Source organism: Chamaea fasciata, unplaced genomic scaffold (assembly GCF_029207755.1).
Source record: "Chamaea fasciata isolate MVZ Bird 193981 ecotype frontalis unplaced genomic scaffold, bChaFas1.0.hap1 SCAF_3, whole genome shotgun sequence".
Taxonomy (NCBI): Eukaryota; Metazoa; Chordata; class Aves; order Passeriformes; family Sylviidae; genus Chamaea; species Chamaea fasciata.
The window spans coordinates 1,532,553-1,552,464 of record NW_027094088.1 but is presented as its reverse complement, the minus strand read 5'-3'; the positions used below and the strand labels follow the sequence as shown (position 1 = coordinate 1,552,464).

General features: G+C 47.2%; 1 protein-coding gene and 1 long non-coding RNA gene across 5 annotated transcripts; one reads left to right on the top strand and one right to left on the bottom strand.

The window, feature by feature from the left end:
* Nucleotides 1–1,540: 1,540 nt before the first annotated feature.
* B3GNT2 (UDP-GlcNAc:betaGal beta-1,3-N-acetylglucosaminyltransferase 2) lies at nucleotides 1,541–17,872 on the bottom strand. 4 transcript variants are annotated; one of them, XM_066177696.1, is made up of 3 exons: nucleotides 17,838–17,872; nucleotides 16,468–17,063; nucleotides 1,541–3,978 (listed from the first exon to the last, which is right to left on the bottom strand). In XM_066177696.1, the coding sequence occupies exon 3, from the start codon at nucleotides 3,967–3,969 to the stop codon at nucleotides 2,776–2,778; it is 1,194 nt and encodes a 397-aa protein (XP_066033793.1). In that variant the 5' UTR covers nucleotides 3,970–3,978; nucleotides 16,468–17,063; nucleotides 17,838–17,872; the 3' UTR covers nucleotides 1,541–2,775. The 4 variants fall into 4 exon arrangements, with proteins under 4 accessions (XP_066033793.1, XP_066033792.1, XP_066033794.1 ...); XM_066177695.1 differs by lacking the exons at nucleotides 16,468–17,063; nucleotides 17,838–17,872 and adding an exon at nucleotides 15,717–16,063; XM_066177697.1 differs by lacking the exons at nucleotides 16,468–17,063; nucleotides 17,838–17,872 and adding an exon at nucleotides 12,736–12,785.
* LOC136286290 (uncharacterized) lies at nucleotides 15,290–17,872 on the top strand. Its single transcript, XR_010719827.1, has 3 exons — nucleotides 15,290–15,568; nucleotides 17,031–17,384; nucleotides 17,642–17,872. It is a non-coding gene; the product is annotated as an uncharacterized lncRNA (long non-coding RNA).
* Nucleotides 17,873–19,912: the final 2,040 nt, after the last annotated feature.

Sequence of the window (19,912 nt, the reverse complement as noted above, 5' to 3'; positions counted from 1 at the left end):
CCACTGTAGTCAAATTTTCTCATGCCTTCGTCTTAGCAGGGTCTTTCCCTTTAATTTAAGAAAAAAATACAACAGAAATTTAAGCATTTAACAGCACTTAAGAAAGGTACAGTAAATTACAGCAGATACAGGTTGTTGCACATACTTTTTAAAAGACTTTTCATCTTCCAACTGTCCCCAAATCCCATTCCCATTGTGCTTCTGGATGCATTCTGTGCCTTTATCTCTGTTATTTGCCTTTATCTCTGTTATTTATTTGCCTTTATCTCTGTTATTTATTTGCCTTTACTCTTCACTCCTTTATCTCCGTTATTTATTTCCCTTTACTCTTGGCCAAGACAATTCTTTCTCCGTGGGAGTGGACCAGGCAGGGGCACTCGTGCTCCTCCCCAGTCGGAGTGAACAAAAATGGTCTGTCACGTTTCTCGCCCACTCAGCCCTGTCCTCCTCCCTTTCTCCTGTCCCTTCAGAAGGTGGGGAAAACGCTTTCTCACGGCGTTTCTCCTCCCCAAGTGCCACTCCGCCTGTTTTTCCTTCTTCCCAGGTGTGTCCCAGGCAAGAGGCCTGGTTTTTATCTCACGATTGGAGGGAAGGGCATACATTAAATAATTAATGCTGGCACTCCAATCACACCCGTTTTGTTTAACATCACACGTGCACTCCACCCTACCTTACTCACACCATTTAACTCCTGGGCTCTTTTCCTGTCCCTCTTTTTGCTGCAACGCTCCTGTTTGTGTTCGATCCTCCCGTGGACCTCAGCAGTTTGTTCAGTGCTCGCTTGTCTCTGCCTCTCTTTCCCCTCCACTCTCCCAACAGCACCTTCCTTTTCATCTCTGCCTCACCTTTCCTCTCTCCCCCTTCCTCCACACCCAAACTCTTGAACACTTCATCTGTCCTCGCATCTCTCACCATCAGCATAACTTAGTTTCTTTTCGCGTGGCCCAAATCTTGAGGACAACCCCATGAATATTTAAAGGAGCAGGGTGGGAAGTAAGTCGTGTAAAACTCAGAAAGGCGTCAACAAAGCACGAGGGTCAAACCTCACAGCACACCACCAGAGCACAGCCTTTTATCCAGCTGGGGTCAACACGGTCATCGACAGAACAAAGAGGTGGAAGACCAGAACACCTCACCTCTCCCTGAACAGAGCCCCACATTTGTTCCAGGTGAACGAAGGGAAAAGCAAGCAGGTGAAAAAGCATGGAACAGGTGTTGCTGCCAAGTTGTTTCAATCAAAAATTCCAAGAGCCAGCCGTTCAGTCCACTCCTTGACTCCTTTCAATTGCAGCAGCAATGCTGTTGTACAGACAATTATTTCTGTACACAGTTTGTCCCAAGGCACTTCATGTCCCCCTTGCTTTCATCAGTTGTCCATTTATTCCAGCCTCTAATAAATACAGGTAACAACTGTGACATTTGCTTGATAGTCTACTACTGAAACTTAAGAGAAATCTGTCAAATAAAACCTTTTGTTCCTGAACTTCTGAAACGTTGGATGCAACTCCTCTGCAAGTCAACCATGAAGCATTAGCAGAAATATTTAAATCACATTTTATTTTTCAAATTCAAAAAAATAACAATTAGCTTTATTTACCACGTTTACACATCTCAGATTTAAAATATCATGCTCTATATTTAAATATCCGAGTGACAACACTATACAAATAAAATGTTACACAAAATATATATTTAAGAAAAATGTTTTGGTCTTCCATCTGAACAATAAATAGACAGGCACTTCTACATATACAAAGAAAGCGACCACTATTGAAGAGTAATTCTGATAAGCAAGATGTGGAGATAGAGGAGATCTGAGTTTTGAGGACAACGTGTGACTCTACATGAGGCTGCATGCAACCTTCAGAGTTTGGTTGGGAATTCGAAGCTCTTGGGATGTGCACAGCTCTGGACTGGCCGCCGCCCCCGCAGGAGACGCGAACCGTGCTCTCAAGAGGCAGTGTGCAATTTCAGACATTTCCAGCAAACCAAACTACCTGATCACTTCTGGTGCCCAAACAGAAACCAAGGATTGACCAGAGCAGCTTTCCACACAATTAACATGAGCAACAAATCAGCTTCAGTATGCAGGACTGAGGCTGGGGCAGCCCTGTCTGCTCAACCCCAAAAAAACCCTTTTTCCTTACACATTGATCTCTTAGGGGGCATTTCAAGCAGAATTATGGGATTTTTGTTAAAAAAAAAAAAAAACACAAAAAAAAGCTCCACCTAATAAAAAGGTAAATCCTTCAGACACAGGTACACTTTGCACAAAGAATTGTAAGTAAAGGGGGAAAAAAAAAAATACTGTTCCAGGGGGGCAAAGGGACTGAAAACCATAAATTAAAGTCTCGTCAACGTATCATATCTAAAAGTAAAACTCCGCTCCCCCAAATTTGTGTATTTTCCATCGACAGTGGTTTCCACACACAAACACCACTCAAGGGAACATTTTCTTCCACCATCACAATTAATGAAAGATGCATCGTGGTAGGCAACCCCTGTTTCCAGCACAGCTAACCAGTCACTGACAGCTAGTTATAGCTTCAAAGTCTTCTTTAAAATTAAGACCAACAATGAAACATAACGACCACCAGGACAGTGGAAAAGCCAGGACCAGGTCTTCGAGCCACCCCTTCCAATTTCAGCATTACTCTCATTTTCAGAAGTACAGGAAAAAGTTTACAGCGAGAATTACAGCTATTAATTCAGCTATTCAGTGATCCAAACTTGCAAAGTTTTTTGGACTTAAGACACTTATTTATGCACATTACCTTAACAATTTAAGTGTGGATCTTGCAAGCGTGTCCAAATCTTAATCATTTCTTGAGGTTTTCTACTATGCACTAACATTAAGTTTGTGTAGGAACAGATGTTATTTCTGTATTTCTCTTCGATATCAAATGTTTTGAAGCCTTTGTGTTTCTCTGGAGCAAGCCCAAGCTTCTGAAGGCACATTCCAGTATAAACATCATCAATAGGGTAGAGGAGCACCTGGTCAGATGCATTATTCAGTCTTAGTGCCAGGTCACCGGAGTACAGGAACCCACCACCTCCTGCGTATGGGGGATATGAACCTTCATAAACGCTTTCTGGGATATAGTACTTCAATTTTTTCTCTCTGTGAGGTCCAGCATCTTTGATCACGTCACCTATAAATAAGTCTTTGGCTTTTTCCTTTGATAAGCTCTTCAAGTAATCCAGGATCTGATTGGTATTCACAAAAACATCATCATCACCCTTAAAAATAAACTGGACGTTGGCGCAGCTGCTGCTGACCCACTTGAGAAACAGCACCTCTTTCAGAGTCAGATTGAAGAAAGTGTCTCTGTAGTTCCAGAGGAGAATGTCTCCATGGGTGTCACTCTCAAATTTAATCATGTGTGAAAGGTCAGGGAAATTATCCTCCGGTGGGGTCTGCCCAAGCAAGAAGACCCTTCTGACTATCACGTCCCCTGATTCTATTTCCTTGCCCCAGGATTCCCTAATTGCTTGTCTTCTGTCGAAATGGGGTATAAGGGACTTAATAGCCAGCAGCAGGAAAGGTTTCTGTTCACACTTGTTTGGCTGATCCATTAGCAAGGAGTAATTCCTGCACCTCAAATAGAGGAGGAAGTCTTTGAATCTGTCTGGCAGGTTTGCAAAGTCACTGACCTCCGAGTGCACCGTGGGGTCAGGGTCACAGGAATTGAGAGCGCTCAGGTTAGAAAGTAAGTTCTCTTCCACAGTCATATTGGAAAGCAAGGACAGGATGGGGTTGTAGAGCAGCTCAAGCTTCTGTTGCTGCTTGTTCCAATAAGCTTTGTGAGGAGTGTATTTCCTCCAGAACTTGCTCCGTGGTATGACAACACGGCCCTTGGCATTCTTGTCTTGGCTGCCGCTCTTGGAGACTTCCACGATCACATAAATAAAAATGTTTACCATCATCAGAATTCCCAGCAGCTTTAATCTTCTGCGTCCAACACTCATTTCTCATATCTAGAAATAAATTTAAAAAAAAAAACCAATTTTTAGCTTTCTTCACAGCAAGTTCTCGATCTCAGTTAAAAAATGCAAACTACTTTCAAATGCAAGTTAGTAGCCTAAAAACCAAGGTTACTCCCACCCCCGAGGGAGGAAAAGCTGATCTGTCTCTAATACACACACAGATGGTTTGGGGTTTCATCAGCAAGCTGGTGCAAATGTGAGGTTTCCATTTGCAGCTTAGGGAAGTCACACAGCTTTTCATGGCGAGTTTAAATCAGGCAGCAGTTTTTGCTTCTCATCTAGATCCCCTTTAAACACTTGACTGTATAATAATTGGAATCTGAGCCCTCAGCTTGGCAAAGGCAGGCTGAGAAACCTTTTTTATTTTTTCCCTGCTAGTAAGGTGAGCTGAAGGGTATAGAATAAATTGCTATATGATAAGGTCAGTTATTTTTAAATTAGGTTTCAAGCTTTTATACTTGCACTCTCACACCTTCCAAATACGTAAGGAGCAGAGCCAAAATTTTAAAGCACACAATCAGTTTCTGACAATTTCACTTGGCTGCTCCTTGGAAGAAAGGCTGACACAACTTGCCAGCTGCATTGCTGATATTCAAACAGAAGAGAACACGAACTTGGAAATTTTTTTCCCCTCCGCAACTGAAAAAAAGGAATTCAAACAGTAAATGAAAGCAGAAGTGCAATTATTACTAGGAAGGAAAAAAAACCTGAAAAGAAATAAAAAAAGGAGAGGTCTCCCATATATGCAAGACTTGGAACAGCATGTGTACATCTCTGTCATGCCAAAAGTTCTGTGATCCAGCTTCAGTTTGTACTGGGGGAGAAAACGGATCGGTCCTGGGGGAGAAAATGGATCAGTCCCTCTTTCCTCCACAGCTGCCAGAACGCAGGCACAAGTTATACAGCACAAGGAGCAACATGAAAACAGCCTGTTCCTCTGGAGCAGTGCTTGCCAAACTGTTCACCAGCCCTGGGCTACATCAGTGTCCGAGCCCCACAAATAATTCAGGGTGAATAAGGAGGTTACAAAGCCCACGCTGAAGTCACACGCACAACTCACTTTCACGTGCCAGGAGGACAAACGCTTATTGGAAGATCAGAAAAACCTAATGCAATAAAGGATTTGCACCGACTGTTGGAAGCCCAGCTGTGAGCACTGCCTCAGGCCCTGAGGTCACAGAGCAACAGCAGCCAGGGGGGCACACTGAGAAGCACCCCTTGTATTTGCTGCTCTTTTCTTCTTTTCAGCCGTCCCCAGACACCTGAGTTACACTGGTCTCTTACGGTCTCATCAGTCTTACTTTTGTTTAACTCCTCAACAAGTTCAACACTAAGCTACTAAAACTTTAGGAAGAAAGCAAGTAACTAATCAGTAATCCTTTTTTTTTTTTTTTCTTATTTGACCCATAACCGCTATTAAATCCAAAAGGGGGGGGTGTGGGTGTTTTTCTGGAACTGAAATCCAAAGCCACTCCTAGAAAAAAAGGGCCTCTCAGAAAAATGCCTGTGCCTCCTCGTGTACCATCTGCATATTTATCTCTGGATACGCTCAGGCCAGATCTACTTTATCTCGTATTCTGCTCTCAGTCAGCCAGGAAGTTTCTGTTCTAATTTCAAAGTGGTTTTCTTCTATACCTGAAAAAAAACCAAACCACACTTGTGGTCAGTGTAATCGTTCAAGATAAACAGCTGAACTGCTAAAGAAAGCACTGGGATTGGTCACACAGGCTTTAAAGAAACTTTATCTTCCTCTTTTACCTGCTACTAAAAACAGATAAACACACCGGTTTTCTCCATTTCCCTTTCACTAGGCACAAAAATACTGGAGAAGGAGCCATCCCCTGTTTTGTGCTGTTCCACAGAGCTCAGCATGAACATCAGGGCTTATCTGCCCTGTCCTCTGCAGCACTTCTCACTAGGCAACAAATGATGTGGAATCTGACCTATGATCCCGGAGCTCCAGAGACAACAGGGTGACTGCTCCCTCCTAGGAACAGCCAACAAACACGGGACTGTCAAGAGCTCGGCCAAAGCTTCATTTTTCAGGACATACAGCACCACACAGCTCATCTGTCACAGCCCCCAGCTCACCCAGCTGAGAGCATTCAACACCCCTAAGGCATCCGGGGGCTTGACCTGAGACTCTTCTGACACGTTGGCAGAGACTTTATATGACAAACACTTCGCAAAATCCTTCAGTCCAAATGAGACAGGGATCCCGAGCAGAAAACTCCCCGTTCACTGCTACACTTGGTAGAGCTTTGCAGCAGGAAACGCACAAGTCTGGCGAGCTGTCGGTGGTTGCAGCTCACAAAGCACAGAAAGTGGTGTCACAGCACAAGCGAATCCTCCCAGCCCTGCTCCAGGCTGCGGATCCACAAGCAGCTGGATCAATCCAATCGTTTGTGCGGGCACAGGGTAAAACACCCAACTTTTCCACCTCCTTGGCGCCTGACAGAAGCTTTCACTGCAAATACTTCTCTGAGGGCAGGAGTGAGGCTGTATTTTCTAAGTGGGCTGAGTACCACATCTTCATTATCTGACTGCCAAACCCAAACATTACACGTCCGTTTACTTACTGGGGCTGACAAAAGATAAGATAATACCTGCAGCCATCACACCTACCACCCTGCTGGTGCAGGACTAAACGATCAGGAATCTGGCAAAGCCAAGCTGTAATTCAGGTATCTGACTGACATTTTCTGTGTTCTCCAACCAAGACAGCCTGAAACAACTGTTCCAGCTGCAGGAAAGTATCCAGGATAGCAACACCCGACCCAAAGCATCAACAACTGCACTGAAATTCACAGCAGCTGATGTTTATTTTAACATCACTTTTAATTATTCGCATTTAACCTGCTTTGAGACATCTTTCAGCATATTATTTGGCTTTGGGAGAAATTCTAATCTTGCAGTGTTTTAATACCAAAGGACACCAGTGAAACTCAGGCATGGAATTTCGAGACCTGAGTAAATACAGCAAGACTCGGGAAGGATGTGCATACATTTTCCTAAAACACAGCCCAAGGCATAAAGAACTCTAAAGAGTTTGAATAGCTGCCAAAGTAACTTCACGTTCTGGCTCCCACTAGTCATTTTCAGCGCATTTTTGCTCCAAAATCCCTCAAAAGCAACGCCAAAAAACCCAACAAAACTCCCCCAGAGCCAAGAGGCATTTGTCTAGTACTGCTCCCCTGGTTTTCTGTAATCAGGTTTTAGAGGGCCAGACTCGCTTTTGAGCAATGTTTACTTATGCAGTTGAACCTAACCTCGCTTTGTCCAACCATTCTTTGAATCTCTCTGTATTTTCAATAATTATGCTGGTTCCTCAATTTTTCCCCACACCAAGAACTTTGAATGACTCACTACGCTATTAACCACACAAGACAGGAACTCTCTAACTCATTAGCAAGAATAATATGAATAAAAATATTAATAAAAACACATGACATTCTTGCTCTCTGACCTCATCCAAGCCACAACCACAGCTGAGCAGAGGAAACATGTCCCAGCAGGGTTTTTCTCCAGCACCAGCCACAAGTGACCACATTCCTGCACCTTCATTAGGTGAGAACACCACCCTAGAAACCTGCAGAATTGCAGAATCTCCTTTTCTGTCACCATTTGGACTACTTTCAGGTGTTCTCCTACCTCCAGCAGTGAAGTGAAGCTACCAGAACGTTGCCTTTTTAAGGTGTGCTATTTAAAATAACATCTATGAAACAGAAGCTTGGTTGACTTCATGTTGGTGCTTAGAGACACTGCAGCAACACCACAGAGAGTGCATCAAGTTATCTTCACGAAGTCATTCAACAGTAAAAACTTGCTTTCCGCTTCCTTAAAACCACCCTGTGTGAAATTTCTGCTTGACAGAACACTTAGCAAAGGAAGAGATAGCATCAGCTCACCACTGCCTCAAACTGAATACTTCCAACCCCAAACCAAAGTGCTGAAATCCCCAAACCTCCAGCCAGAGAGTAATCTACTTTTTCAGCCATTTTAAATAAGTCAGCTCACAGTAAATGACCAGATCATCCCAAGCCTGTCTGTATTTTAAGTTATTTGCAGGTGTCTCTCACAAAAGCTCTGGCTTTGAATTGAGAAAATATTTAAATATGGTGTATCTACTGAATTCACTGCAAGTTAGACCTAAATATTTTCTTTTAGCCTGTTCAAATTAAATCCTTGGATCGGCTGAAAGAACGTTCAAGTTTCATATTTGAATTCTTGTGTTTCTACAGAAGATCAAGGCAAGAAAAGGCCATCATGAAAAATATTCTGTAAATTTAACCCCGGGTTTAAGGATACTCCAATTTTTCTGCTGGTACAGAATACTTGAGTTTGGTCATGGTTTTTCCACAGGGATGAACAAGCAGTGTAGCTGCACATGTACACCACACCTACACAAGTCAATTTAAACAATGGCAGTTGTCTTAATAAATGAGTGCCTCATGCTAACATTGCAATTCTACACTGGCATGCCTGCAGCCACACTAGACACCTGTGAAGGTGTTCCTAACTGCTCATGAAAAAAACCCAAACCCAAACCAACAACAAAAAAAAAGCGATGAAAGAAGTTTAACAGTAAAAATGGTTTGGGTTGTTGGTTTGGGTTTGTTGGAGTTTTTTTTTCAGTAATTGAGATTTCACACTGACAACCGAGGGTAAGAACTCAACTCACTGTAAAAATGAAATGTTCAAGTCTAATATGCCAGTAGTTGAGGGCCTGTGGTAGCAGATGTGACCTGCTTTTTCCAATTTGCTAATACAAAAATTTCCCGTGTCATTCTAAGGTCAGTTCAAGCTTGAGAATGACGATGTTGTAAATTTGTTAGGAACAACCTGGAGCTGCCAGCTTCTGATTTATGAACAACCTCAGTTTTCACTTGACAGGCTTCAGCTTGAATGAACAATAAATTACAAAGAATCAAGAGAAGGGGTTTAACTGAGTGTCAGCAGAGGAATGTTTCCTGGAACAAAATGAATTGTCATTCACGACATCAATTCGAAGTTGGGGAGCACAGCTCCATGGCAGTTTAAAACAGTTTCAGTCAGAGCTGACTCACTCCTGTAATTTATTCCTTCTCTTGCATAAGCAGCACAGTCCCATCTACCTCTGCACTGATTTGATTGTGGTGAATCAGCTCAGGGAGCTGGAGGCCGATAAAGAGCCTGCAATAAAGCAGCAATCAGCTTTCAGCCAGCTCACAGCTTTCGGCATGTGCTGCAAACACCAGGAATGGTGCAGGAGAAGAGGGAAGGCTCACACAGCCCAGGCCAGGGCAGATCAGCCTCAGCTTTCATGTACCAGCACACTGCTGCTCCTGCTTTCATCCAGAGCTCCCTCGGCAGGGCCAGACACAACCAGCCCTGCTCCAGCACAGGCAGGAGGAGTCTGGGCCACCCATTCCAGCGCAAGGGACACTCTGGGGCCAGAATTTCTCTGGCACTTTCTGTACCCAGGTCAGTGACTGACCCAGCGTGACCCGCCCGTGGCTCCCCTTTCAGCTGCACTTTATCTGCCCAGGATTATTAGAAAGCCAAAGAAGTGGACAAGGAACCACCTTCCCCCCCAGACACCTCGTGGGAGTGCTAGTTCTGGTGAGACAGAATGGATAAAACACACTGCAAATCCGAGCAATGCTTTCAGCCGGCACTTAAAGGGAGAAAGTCTGCAGGACACACACTCTCACTTCTTCCTGTTGTGCTGTATTTGAAATAAAACTCCTGATCTACAAATGCTACGCAAAATGCAGATAACCATAATTTCCACAAACGAGACAACTCACCTGCTCCTGCTATCTCTTCCGGTTTTATCTCAAAACCAGTAATTAATCCTGCCTCAACCATATTCCAACCACCTTTATTGTCTGCAGGGAGAGCAATCATTATTTAGTCAACTAATAAAACCATCCTTCAAGCACCATACCTCAGGCCATCAAAATTTTACCTCTGCTTTGTCCTCTTGCCCAGGTTAGGCACAAAACATGTTTCAGAAAACAAGGACAACGTAACTTGGCAGGGCTGATGAAATCAACACCGAGCCCTGGTTACCGCCGTCCTTTTGGGTTAAAAATTAAGATCGGATTTCAATTTGACTTCCCCCAAGCTGCCGCCTCTGTGTGATGGGATACACAAGTGGGAGGGTGAAATTCCCAGCCGTATCTCCCTGCCAGTGCTCTGCGGTTGCTCAGAAGTCAATTCAAACCAAACTCATACCGTGACTGTTCATGTCAGAATTCTGGGATCTGCCTCTGAACTCGCAGTAATGAGCTAAACACTGCAAAACCTACATTTTAAAATGCAAATACATGAAAAATGCTTTTACCTTCACCTGGCTTTGGTTCCAGGTGTAATTAACATTCACAGGAAAAATTCTTCGTATTTCTGAATAATTCATTTAAAGTTCAGAAAAATCAGTGCAGCTGTAAGCAGAGAACTTCATTGTCCTCCTTCAAAGCTAAGATACAGATCTCGTTCCAGCCTATCAAGTTTATGGAAAAGGGAACAATTTCTCCAGCAGCTTTAGGCAGCTAAAGACACATGTAAGTACCAGGAGGATTTTGTAAAGGATCTTTAAGCCGCCTAGGCAGCTGACTCCCGTTTTTGTTAGCAGCAGATAAGCATCTAACCCGATCAGAAACTTCTAAACCCGAGTGGCACCTTCTGTACCTGTTACCTGCACACCAAAGTGGGCACCCACAAAGCCGGAGAGTGGCTTGACTCATCAACTTGTTCTGCATGGGCTTTGTTTTTATTCAAAAGAACATCAACGATAAGTTTGCAACAACAATTCCCACCCCAAAGACAGCTTTCCCATTAGCAGTTTCTATCTTTCAAACACCAGATTAAAAAATACAATTGATTGCTGGAGTAGAAGATAAAGCAGCACTACATTCAGGATGCAGTGGGGATTTCAGCAGCAGCTCTCCTCACACTCAGTTATAAGAATTCCATCCTTTCCCAGGCCGTGAATCCCCATATTTGTGTCACATTATGTATAACCCTGAAGACAAGCAAACAGCAAAGGTTATTTCTCAATAATCCGCTCAGTTCCTCAATTCAGTTCACAATCCCCAGTTCCAGCTGCACAAGCAGCACTAGGCTGGGAGCACAGACACCGATCCCGAAGTGCCCCGGAGGAATCTCGGGCAGGAGCCTGAGCATCCCACAGCACCCTAAATTCTCCTGTAAATCCCAGACCAACACACAGGTCGTCTGCCGGTTCATAAACCACTGAGCCTCTGGGAATTTACCCTTTTACAGGAAAATTCGTCATTCCCACCCACAGGTCAAGATTTCTTGCTCATTTGATCCAGATAGCCGGAGTAGGGATTCAGTCAATTCACTCTCAAGACTAACTCTTCTGAGTTAAAGAAGAGTTCAGCCGCTAAATTTCAGAAGTTATTCATAGAGGCAAACAAAACCACCTCCAAATTAACTGCTTTCCAACCCTCACTGTTGTACTTCCCCCGAACAACAAAGCTTCCGTAACCAACCGCTGACAGAAACTGTTTCATCAATTCTCCCTTGAAAACTCTCAGCACCACACCCATCACACACACAGGGATTCTTTTCCTGGCTGAAATGCTAATTGCCTCTCGCGGGGCGCCAATTCAATCATTCTTCGGCACAGTTCATCACGAGCCAGTCTTTTCCCTGGGTTTTACACGATCTGGAGACTTGGCCACCTTCGAAATCCTGAAATGTGCAGGGAAATCAGCGAGAAAGATGCAGGCACAGAGCAGGATCCAGTCCCAGGTACCTGTCGGTGCTTCTTATGTAAAAGCAAAAGGTGACTGGACAGCTCTGACATTTATTCCCCAACTTTTGGTCGGTGGCTTCTTCACTCTGTACCAAAACGACAGGAAGAGTCTGTATTTGATTCTATCATCACCATCTCTTTCCTTTTTTTGCTGTTTTTTAAGCACATCACAGTGCTTGCTTACATACAGGGATCCACAACCGTGAACTGATAAAAACATCAAAAATACATCGCTGTGAGGTCAGAGCAGGGATAACACATTAGGAATTTTTGTGAACCGCACTCACAGGCACAAATTCTTCTCCAAACCACATGAAGCACTGTCCCGTGCAGGGCCAGGAGTTTCCCCCCAATGATTCCATAATAAGCACTCATATGAACACAGCCTGTGACACGCCAGAAACACCAAACACTCACCCCGTGATTGCACACGCACCCAACCAGACAGCCTTCTTCCTAAATTGTCAACATTTGGGTTAAAAACGTGTTAGGGACTAATATTGCCTATACCTACAAATAAAATTTGAATTAAAAAAGCAAATGGATGCCTACTTGCTTCAAAATTACTGGTGCGTTTCTACCGCAGAGTAATAGAAAATGTAATGAAGAGATAAAGGAAGAAAAAAACCCCAAACCAACAACCTGTGAGAGGGACAAAGACGGTTTCGAGCTTTTGGAAGGCAATCAATCCTACTGGCCTTCAAGAAACATTAACATGAAACCCAGAAGTTAAAAAAAACCTCATTATTTTGATGAAATACGTGGGGTTTTTTCTATATTCTGCACTTTTTACAGAGAACTTGTTGCCGCAATAAGTTCACCCTTGCCAGTATCTTCCCTCCATCCCTCCCGCCTTTGGCCTGTCCTCGACAAGTTTGAGAATTACACACTCAAAGCTCTACCTACAAGAAACCTCCCAGCCTCTACTCCGCAGACTGCAAATCCTCCGAAGAAAAGAAGCAATTAACTTTTTTTTTCTTTACCGCAGGAAAGGTAACCAAACCCAGTGAAAGGCGAGGAAGATCCGGAATGTCAGCCTCTGGAGGGTTCCCGACAGAGCTGCTGCAGTCACTCGGCAGCACAAGTGGGACAGCACACAGGAAGGAAAAGTCCGCCGAGAAACCAGCTCGGAGAAGTTTCGCAACCCGCCCCAAGTTAAGATTTTGCAAGATCATCTGACACATTTGTCAAAAAGTCAGCGACGCGTTCGGGAGAGAACAAGTTGCCAAAGAGCTTGGGTGAGGATTTTAATTATTACGGCTCAATCTTTTTTTTTTTCCTGTCCTCTGGTTAATTTGGAGCAATATGACCGTACAGGTTTGGGTGAAATGCAGGGGTCAGTGACAAGCCAGCCCTGTGATAAATGACGATACTGGCTGTGGTAGGAGACACACAGTCACATCCCATGTTTCAGACACGATCAGCACTGACACAGCCTTTTGTCACCGCCGTTTTTCCCTCCTTCAGGTGGGTTCTCACGGCCAACGGGAAAAATCGCTGTCAGAGCTGGATCCGCTGTGGAAACAGCCGTACCAGGTGGCAGCAAAATGACAATTCCTCGGGGTCTCAGCGCTGACAAGTCACCACGGAGCAGCGCTCCCCTGAAAGACTTGGCTCTCCAAGGAACCTTTGCCAGGGTAGGCAAGAAGATGAAGACTCAAATTCTGCTCTTCCCCCCCCCCTTTATATACACCGTGACGTATTCATACAGACAATTGCCCAGATTTGCCAGCACAGAATGTGACCCCACTTTATCCTTTCTCATTTCCCATCGAACACTGCTTTTTCCCTGAGCAAACATTACTTGTCCACTGATCTCCTCAGCAGCAGCAGCATCCTTACCCAGAAGTATTTCAAAACTTCAGGAGCAGCTTCCAGGCAATACTAATAAATCTTTTGACTACCAGTGACACTGTGTTCATTAGGGGCATTCTCTGGGGAGATGAGTGAGTTTTACCTATTATGAAACAGGGCACCAGACAGTCAGCTAGCACTCCCTGCCACCTAAAGCATGACCTTCAAAAACAAGTCCCTTCAGCAGTGCTGCGTTTTCCTCATCGTGGGGGAAAGAAAGGAGCACAAATCCAAGGAAAACCACTTTACAGCTGACAGAATCCCTTTAAATACATTCTGGTTTTTGTGCTCCATCCGCAGCTTCCCTACAGCCACACAGCTCAGTCCTGCACAACATCTCCTGGAGAGAGTCACACGTTGAAAGCAAGCAGCAAAACCTGTGTTTCTTTTAAGCCAAAATATTTTGACTCCTACTGGCAGTGTTACATTTTTAGGCACAAGACAAACATTCCGTATTTTAATCCATCTCCACGGCAGTATTGTTTTCTCAAAAGTATCTGTCTTCTCGAGTCGTTTACAGCCACGGGAAGAAAAAAAATATATATATATATAAAGACCAAAAAGCCCCAAACCATTACAAACTAAATCTGCCGAAGGAGAAAAGCTGATTGTCCGTTCTGTTTCCTCCACGCATTTCGTAACCAATTCAGCGCTCATTCAACTCCTCCGGTGGTTTGAGGGGCATTTCGCGGCCGGGTCACCGAGCAGCAGGGCAGGCTCTGCAGCAGCCTGGGCTCCTCCATCCGAACCGAACCCCGAGTGTCACCTGCCACCCCCCCAGCGTCACCCGCCCTCGGGGACAGCACCGGGAACTGCAACAAGAACGCGAAACCGCTTTGAGCAGCTCGGGAAGAGAACCGGATTCCGGGCTGTCTCCTCTCTTTAAGACGATGAGGAATAATTTTACCAGAAATTTCCTCAAAGGACAACGCGCTAGAATCGTGTTTCCTCAGTAACTCGCGGATGACATGGCTAGCGTGTAATTTTTGTGCACGCATCTTTCCACGGCCAGACTAAACTTCTTCTGTGCCCAAACCGAGACTTTCTGTCCAAAATATATTTTAAAAAAGGAAGGGGGAGGGAAGGAGAAAACCCCACAAGGGAAAAAAAAAAAAAGCCCAACCCAACAACCGAACAACGCCAGCTCTTATTTTGCACGGTCAAAACTAACCGTGAGTAATTAATAATCAACCCCAAAGAGGACTGAGCATTTCGGGAAGCCGGATTAAAGGGTTACTCAAGTAACTTTCACCACGAATTTTTGCAGCATGACTAATGAGCCGCGAGCTGCCGTTCAGCCACAACCCCTGCGAGTAAACCTGATGGGGGAACAAGGATGTAGCAGGAAGTTTGGAGGGCTAAAAAGCATCACCTCGTGAAGGAGCGCGTATATTCGGGCAAAAAAACCACCATTTTCTCCCCTTTCGGGTCTAAGCAAGCCCATACTTCAGTGCCACTGCCCGTCACTGCCTAGAATCCCGACGGGGATGTTAATAATTAACCCGCTGCGGGTTAATGAGGTGACCCCAAGTGAGCTGCGAGTGTCCCTGTGTCCCTCCCCTCCAGGCAGGGAGCGGATTGCAGCAGCTCCCGGCGCTGCCGCAGCCCCACTGGCAAAACCCGGCGGCTTCGGCAGCGCCGACACGCCGCCTTCCCCACGGTTAAACGAATTAAATTAAAAGAAAATACTTAAAAAGGGAGGGCAAACCTACGGTGGGCTGAGCTGGCCCGAGTTTCATCCCCGCCCCGGCGGACGGTGTTTCTGTCCCCGCTCTGGCTGCAACATGTGCCGGGGCAGGGACTCGGCGCCCGCGTGCTGTGACCCCACCCTGCCGCCGCTGTCACCTCCCGGCCGGGGAGAAAGGAAAAACCCGGCCCTAAAAAAACCCCAGAGATATGTCTCCGGCTGCTCGCCCGCCGCGCGAATAACCCCGAGGCGGAGGGGAAGGGAAACCTCACGAGGTGGGAAAGCAGGGGAGGTGAAAATTCAGTTAAAAATCGGGTTGGGGTTTTTTGGGCTTTTTTTTTGGGGGTTTTTTTTTTTGCCCTCCGTCCCTCCTCAGCCGCTGCCGCGGAGGCAGCCGAGCCCCCCCCCCCCCGCCGCCCGTACCTTGCCAGGCTGCCGCGGGGCTCCGCCGGGGTTCTTGCTGCCGCCGCCTCCGCATCCACCATGCTTTGTCCGGCCGCGGGCTGCCCTCGCCGCCGGCTCCCCCCGGCCCGGCCCCGGCCTGCCGCCCCACCACGGCCCTCGGAGCTCCGCGCTGCCGCCGCGCTCCGCCGGCCCCCGCAGAGCGGGCGGGAGCTCCGCACCTGAGGGCGATGCCGGGGCGGCGCCGAGGCGGCGGCGGCGGGAGGTTCGTCCCCCGTCCCACACACACCCCGCCGCTGTGTCCTCAGGGCCGGCTGCGGCGGGCGGAGCGGAGTGAGGGCGAGGAGGAGGAGGAGGCGGGGAGCGCCTCTCACTTGTTGCCCTGTGGCGGAGCCCCGGGCGCGCGCGCCTTCCCGCCGCGAGCACGCGCGCCGCCCGCCTCCCCGCCCGGCGCCGCCGCCGCCGCTCCGCCGCAGGAGGCGGGGGCGAGGCGGGCGGGGGCGAGGCACAGAGCGGGGCGCGCCGGGCCAGGCCACGCCCCCCCGCCCGGCCGCCGGCGCCGCGGGTTGGTGGAACGCGCGGCGCGCGCCCCGCGGGGCCGGGGCGGGGCGGGGCAGCGGCCGGGGGTCCCCGCGGTTGGCGGAGCGCCGCGCCCCTCGGGAGACCGCGCGGGCGGGCGGGTTGGCGCCGCCTCGTCCCCTTCTCTGTCCCCGTCCCCGTGTTCTCCCGGCGCCCCCTCCCAGCCCGGGCTGTAGAATTGGGAGGTATTTACCTCAGTAAAGGTGCTCGCGCTGTTGGAGGAGCGAGGGGAAGGGCGCAGGCACCGCCGCGTTGCCGCTGTTCGCCTTCCAGCCGGGCCGGGTGCTGCTCGCCGCGCTCCGTGTGGGAGCGGCCCCACAGAGGGCAGGCTCCTCCTGAGGGTGGCCCCGGGTGACACCGACAGCCCTGGGGTGGTGGCAGCGGGCGCTGTGTCCGTTCCCTCAGGACGGTTTTCCCTCGTTTTTGTTGTGTGGGTTTGTTTTGTTTCGTTTTTCCCGCACGACATCAAGCGAAAGAGGAAACCCCCCTCAGCCGTGCCGAGAAATGCCGTGCCGCATCACTTTTTAAAAATGTTTCTTCTCGGAAAGAAACGTTCTCCTTCGCACCTGCCTCGGCTTTTCGTGGAAATCCTCAAAGCTTTTGTTGCTGAGCCCAGGAGGGAGAAGCGAAGGGTTCCTTTAGGCTCCCCTCAGTAAAGGCGGATTTTGGAAATTCGCCTTCCAGGGCTGACACTAAATCATGCATGACTCATTCATTAGTAACCCCTTTTGTTGTTGTTGTTTGCTTACTTGGTAGGTTGATGAGCCTACAAATCCTAGCCAGACGTCCCTGTGGAAACAAACCGAAGGAAAGTCTCAGGATGCTTACTGGAATAAAACATTTTTAAAAAAAAATGTGCTGCTGCAGCAAAGAGGGCACATCTTGTCGTGGACAGATCAATAGCAACCAGCAGACAGATTTACTGTTCCAACAGACTGTGAACCTCTCAGCTTTTCGTCCTACGCAGGGTGAAAACCAACACAAGCCATTTGTTTCTAATTTTAGCCACCCGCATTCCCAATCCGGTATAAGGAGAGGCCTGACCAAAGGAATTGTCTCAATGTCACCCGGGACAGTCACTTAAAAATTGTTCTCATTGCCAAGGGAGGGGTAAGTGTGTCCCTGCGGCCCCTGAAAATACAGGTTATTCACTTTCCATTTCACAGCACTCGTTTTTCACCAGCATTCAATAGCTGGTGTGCACAGCCCTAAAAACTCACCTGGTTCGGGAAACAGCATCAGCACCCACTGCACATCCCCAGCTCCCCATGCTCCCTGTGTTGGATTATTTCAATATTTCAATATTGGATTGCTTTCCCCGGTATTTAATATATTGAATGTATTTCCCCAATATCTGCTGCCAATAGGAAACCCTCTGCAAGTCTCTTGGCGCTGCCCTAAAATCTTCTCTCAGGAGCCTGGAAGAAATGTCCCCATTCACAGTGCGCTGGGAGAGACGTTGCATATTTCATCCCTCTTCAAATATTTATATATGTACTTCACGTTTGAGTAAAGCTGTCCTTTTCATCAGAGCGGGCGGATTACAGCAAAGGGAGGAATTACCCTAAATCGGCAAACATCATCGCCCATTAAGCAACACGAGGGTTTGAAAGGAGAATTGAGTGTCTGGCAGGCAGGAGCTTGGCTCCACTGCACAGGAGATTTCATAATGATATGTTTTGAGATCAACTGAAAAAGAAAAAAAAAAAATCAAAAATCATCTAGAGCAGTGTGTCTCGTGACATTGGGTGCTAAGAAACCTGGAAAAAAAAACAAAGGTAAGAGGGTTGGTCAGTGGTGAAATGGTCTGCTGTCTTTGGGGGACAGATAATTCTCCCTCCTCCCAGTCCCACACCCAGGCCGTGCCTGTTTTGTGACAGAGCAATAAATAATTGCTTTTTTTTTTTTTTTTTTTTTTTTCCCCCTCCTGAGAAAGAGAGCAAATCCATTTGACTGCAGCAGCTTTAATTTGGTCTGAATCTGGAATAACATTTTTGGCTGCCTGTTCAAAAGCACCACCTTCACCGGGCATCATGATGCAAATGATGGGATGCAGTGTACAGCGCTTGCCAGGGAGTTGCAGAGCACCAAACCTTTCCCAGGAGCTGGGGTACTGGGAAGTTTTGTGCTCAGGGCACCGGGGTCACATCACTTCATGACACAAATTCTTGTTCAGTTGTTTTTGGGGTTTTTTTTCCATAGGCAGCGTGGCATGCAAAACAGGCAGAAAAGAGTATCTTTTAAAATGATTCAACTCTCATTTTTTTTATCAAGTTCAAAATAGTTTCTGGATTTTTTGTTTTTGTTTATTTGGGGGTTTTGGGGGTTTTGCTGTTGTTTTTTTTCCCCCAGGCTTTTAATTCACAGTATTAGGGTTCACTGTAATAAAAGCTGACCTGGGCACTGCTGCGTTTACATCAGTGGGAACGAGCTATGTACATCGGCCTTTTCTCCAGCGTTTCCCTGTTAATTAATAATTGGTACATTGCCAGGAGCAAAGGAGAGGTAGGAATGAGATCCAGGTTATAAAATCCGCAAGGTTATCTCGCTGTCCCTGCGGCAGAGCAGGAGCGAGAGGGGCGGGACGGAGCCCAGGTGCTGAGAGAAGGGGACGGACTTGGGGCCACCCTTCCCGGGGACCATGTGCGGCTTTCCCGGGGGAGCCACATCCCAGCACGCGGGAAAGCAGCAGGAAATTCCCAGGAATTTCCTTGTCCCAGGATTCCCGGGTACCTGCCTGCCTGCCTGCAGCCACCCTACCCAGCCCCGCAGAGACACGGAGCAGCTCCTTCCCCTCAGTGTGGCATGGCTGGCAGTCTGATTTTATGGAGATGCTGGTCCCAGAGCCCTCAAACTGCATCCGCACCGTGCACACACATCTCTCAACCCTTGCTCCAAAATATGCACCCACCCCTTGTGCCAAAAATGCTGCAGGCACACAGGGACTGAAACATCTCCCCACCTGTGGACACTCCCTTGGCTCTCCTGAATCAAAAAAAACCCCTTCCACAAGGCCAGGACAGCTGGAATTCATTTTCTGTGCTTATCCAGCATAGATCTGCCTGATTTTTGTGGGCACCTGGAAAGCACAGGGCTAACCCCAGCGTGCTTCTGTGACCAAAGAGGGTAAGAACAGAAGAGGTTAAAATGTAAATAATGGCAAGAGACTAAAGATTTCTCCCGGGGCATGCAAGCACTTCAGCAGCTGTAAGAAAAAAAATTAGAAGGCAAAGATGACATGCAATTCCAGCTGGAGCATCTCAGCTCCTCCAGGAACGAACCTGTTTTTACCCACCCTGATGTTTGAGCCTGGAATCCGGACGAGCAAGGGTAGGCAGGGTCTGTCAGCAAGGCTTGCCAGCACCACCAGCACAACATTTCAGTGCTCTCCTCACACAGCCATTTCCCCACAGAGGTCTTCTGCTCCACTTCCCTTTGATTTTGTGCCTTGGTGATGTGGGGGAGCTGTGGCTGGCAGGTTCAGCTTTGACAAAACCACTCGAGTTGAAGAGATTGGCACATGTGCTTCGGAACACCAAACACCACTTTCTTTTTTTTGTTTTGTTTTTCCTCTGGAGCATTGCAGCTTTGCTCTTGCAGGCAGAGCAGGAAGGGACAGAGAGAGTGGAAAGAAAGTT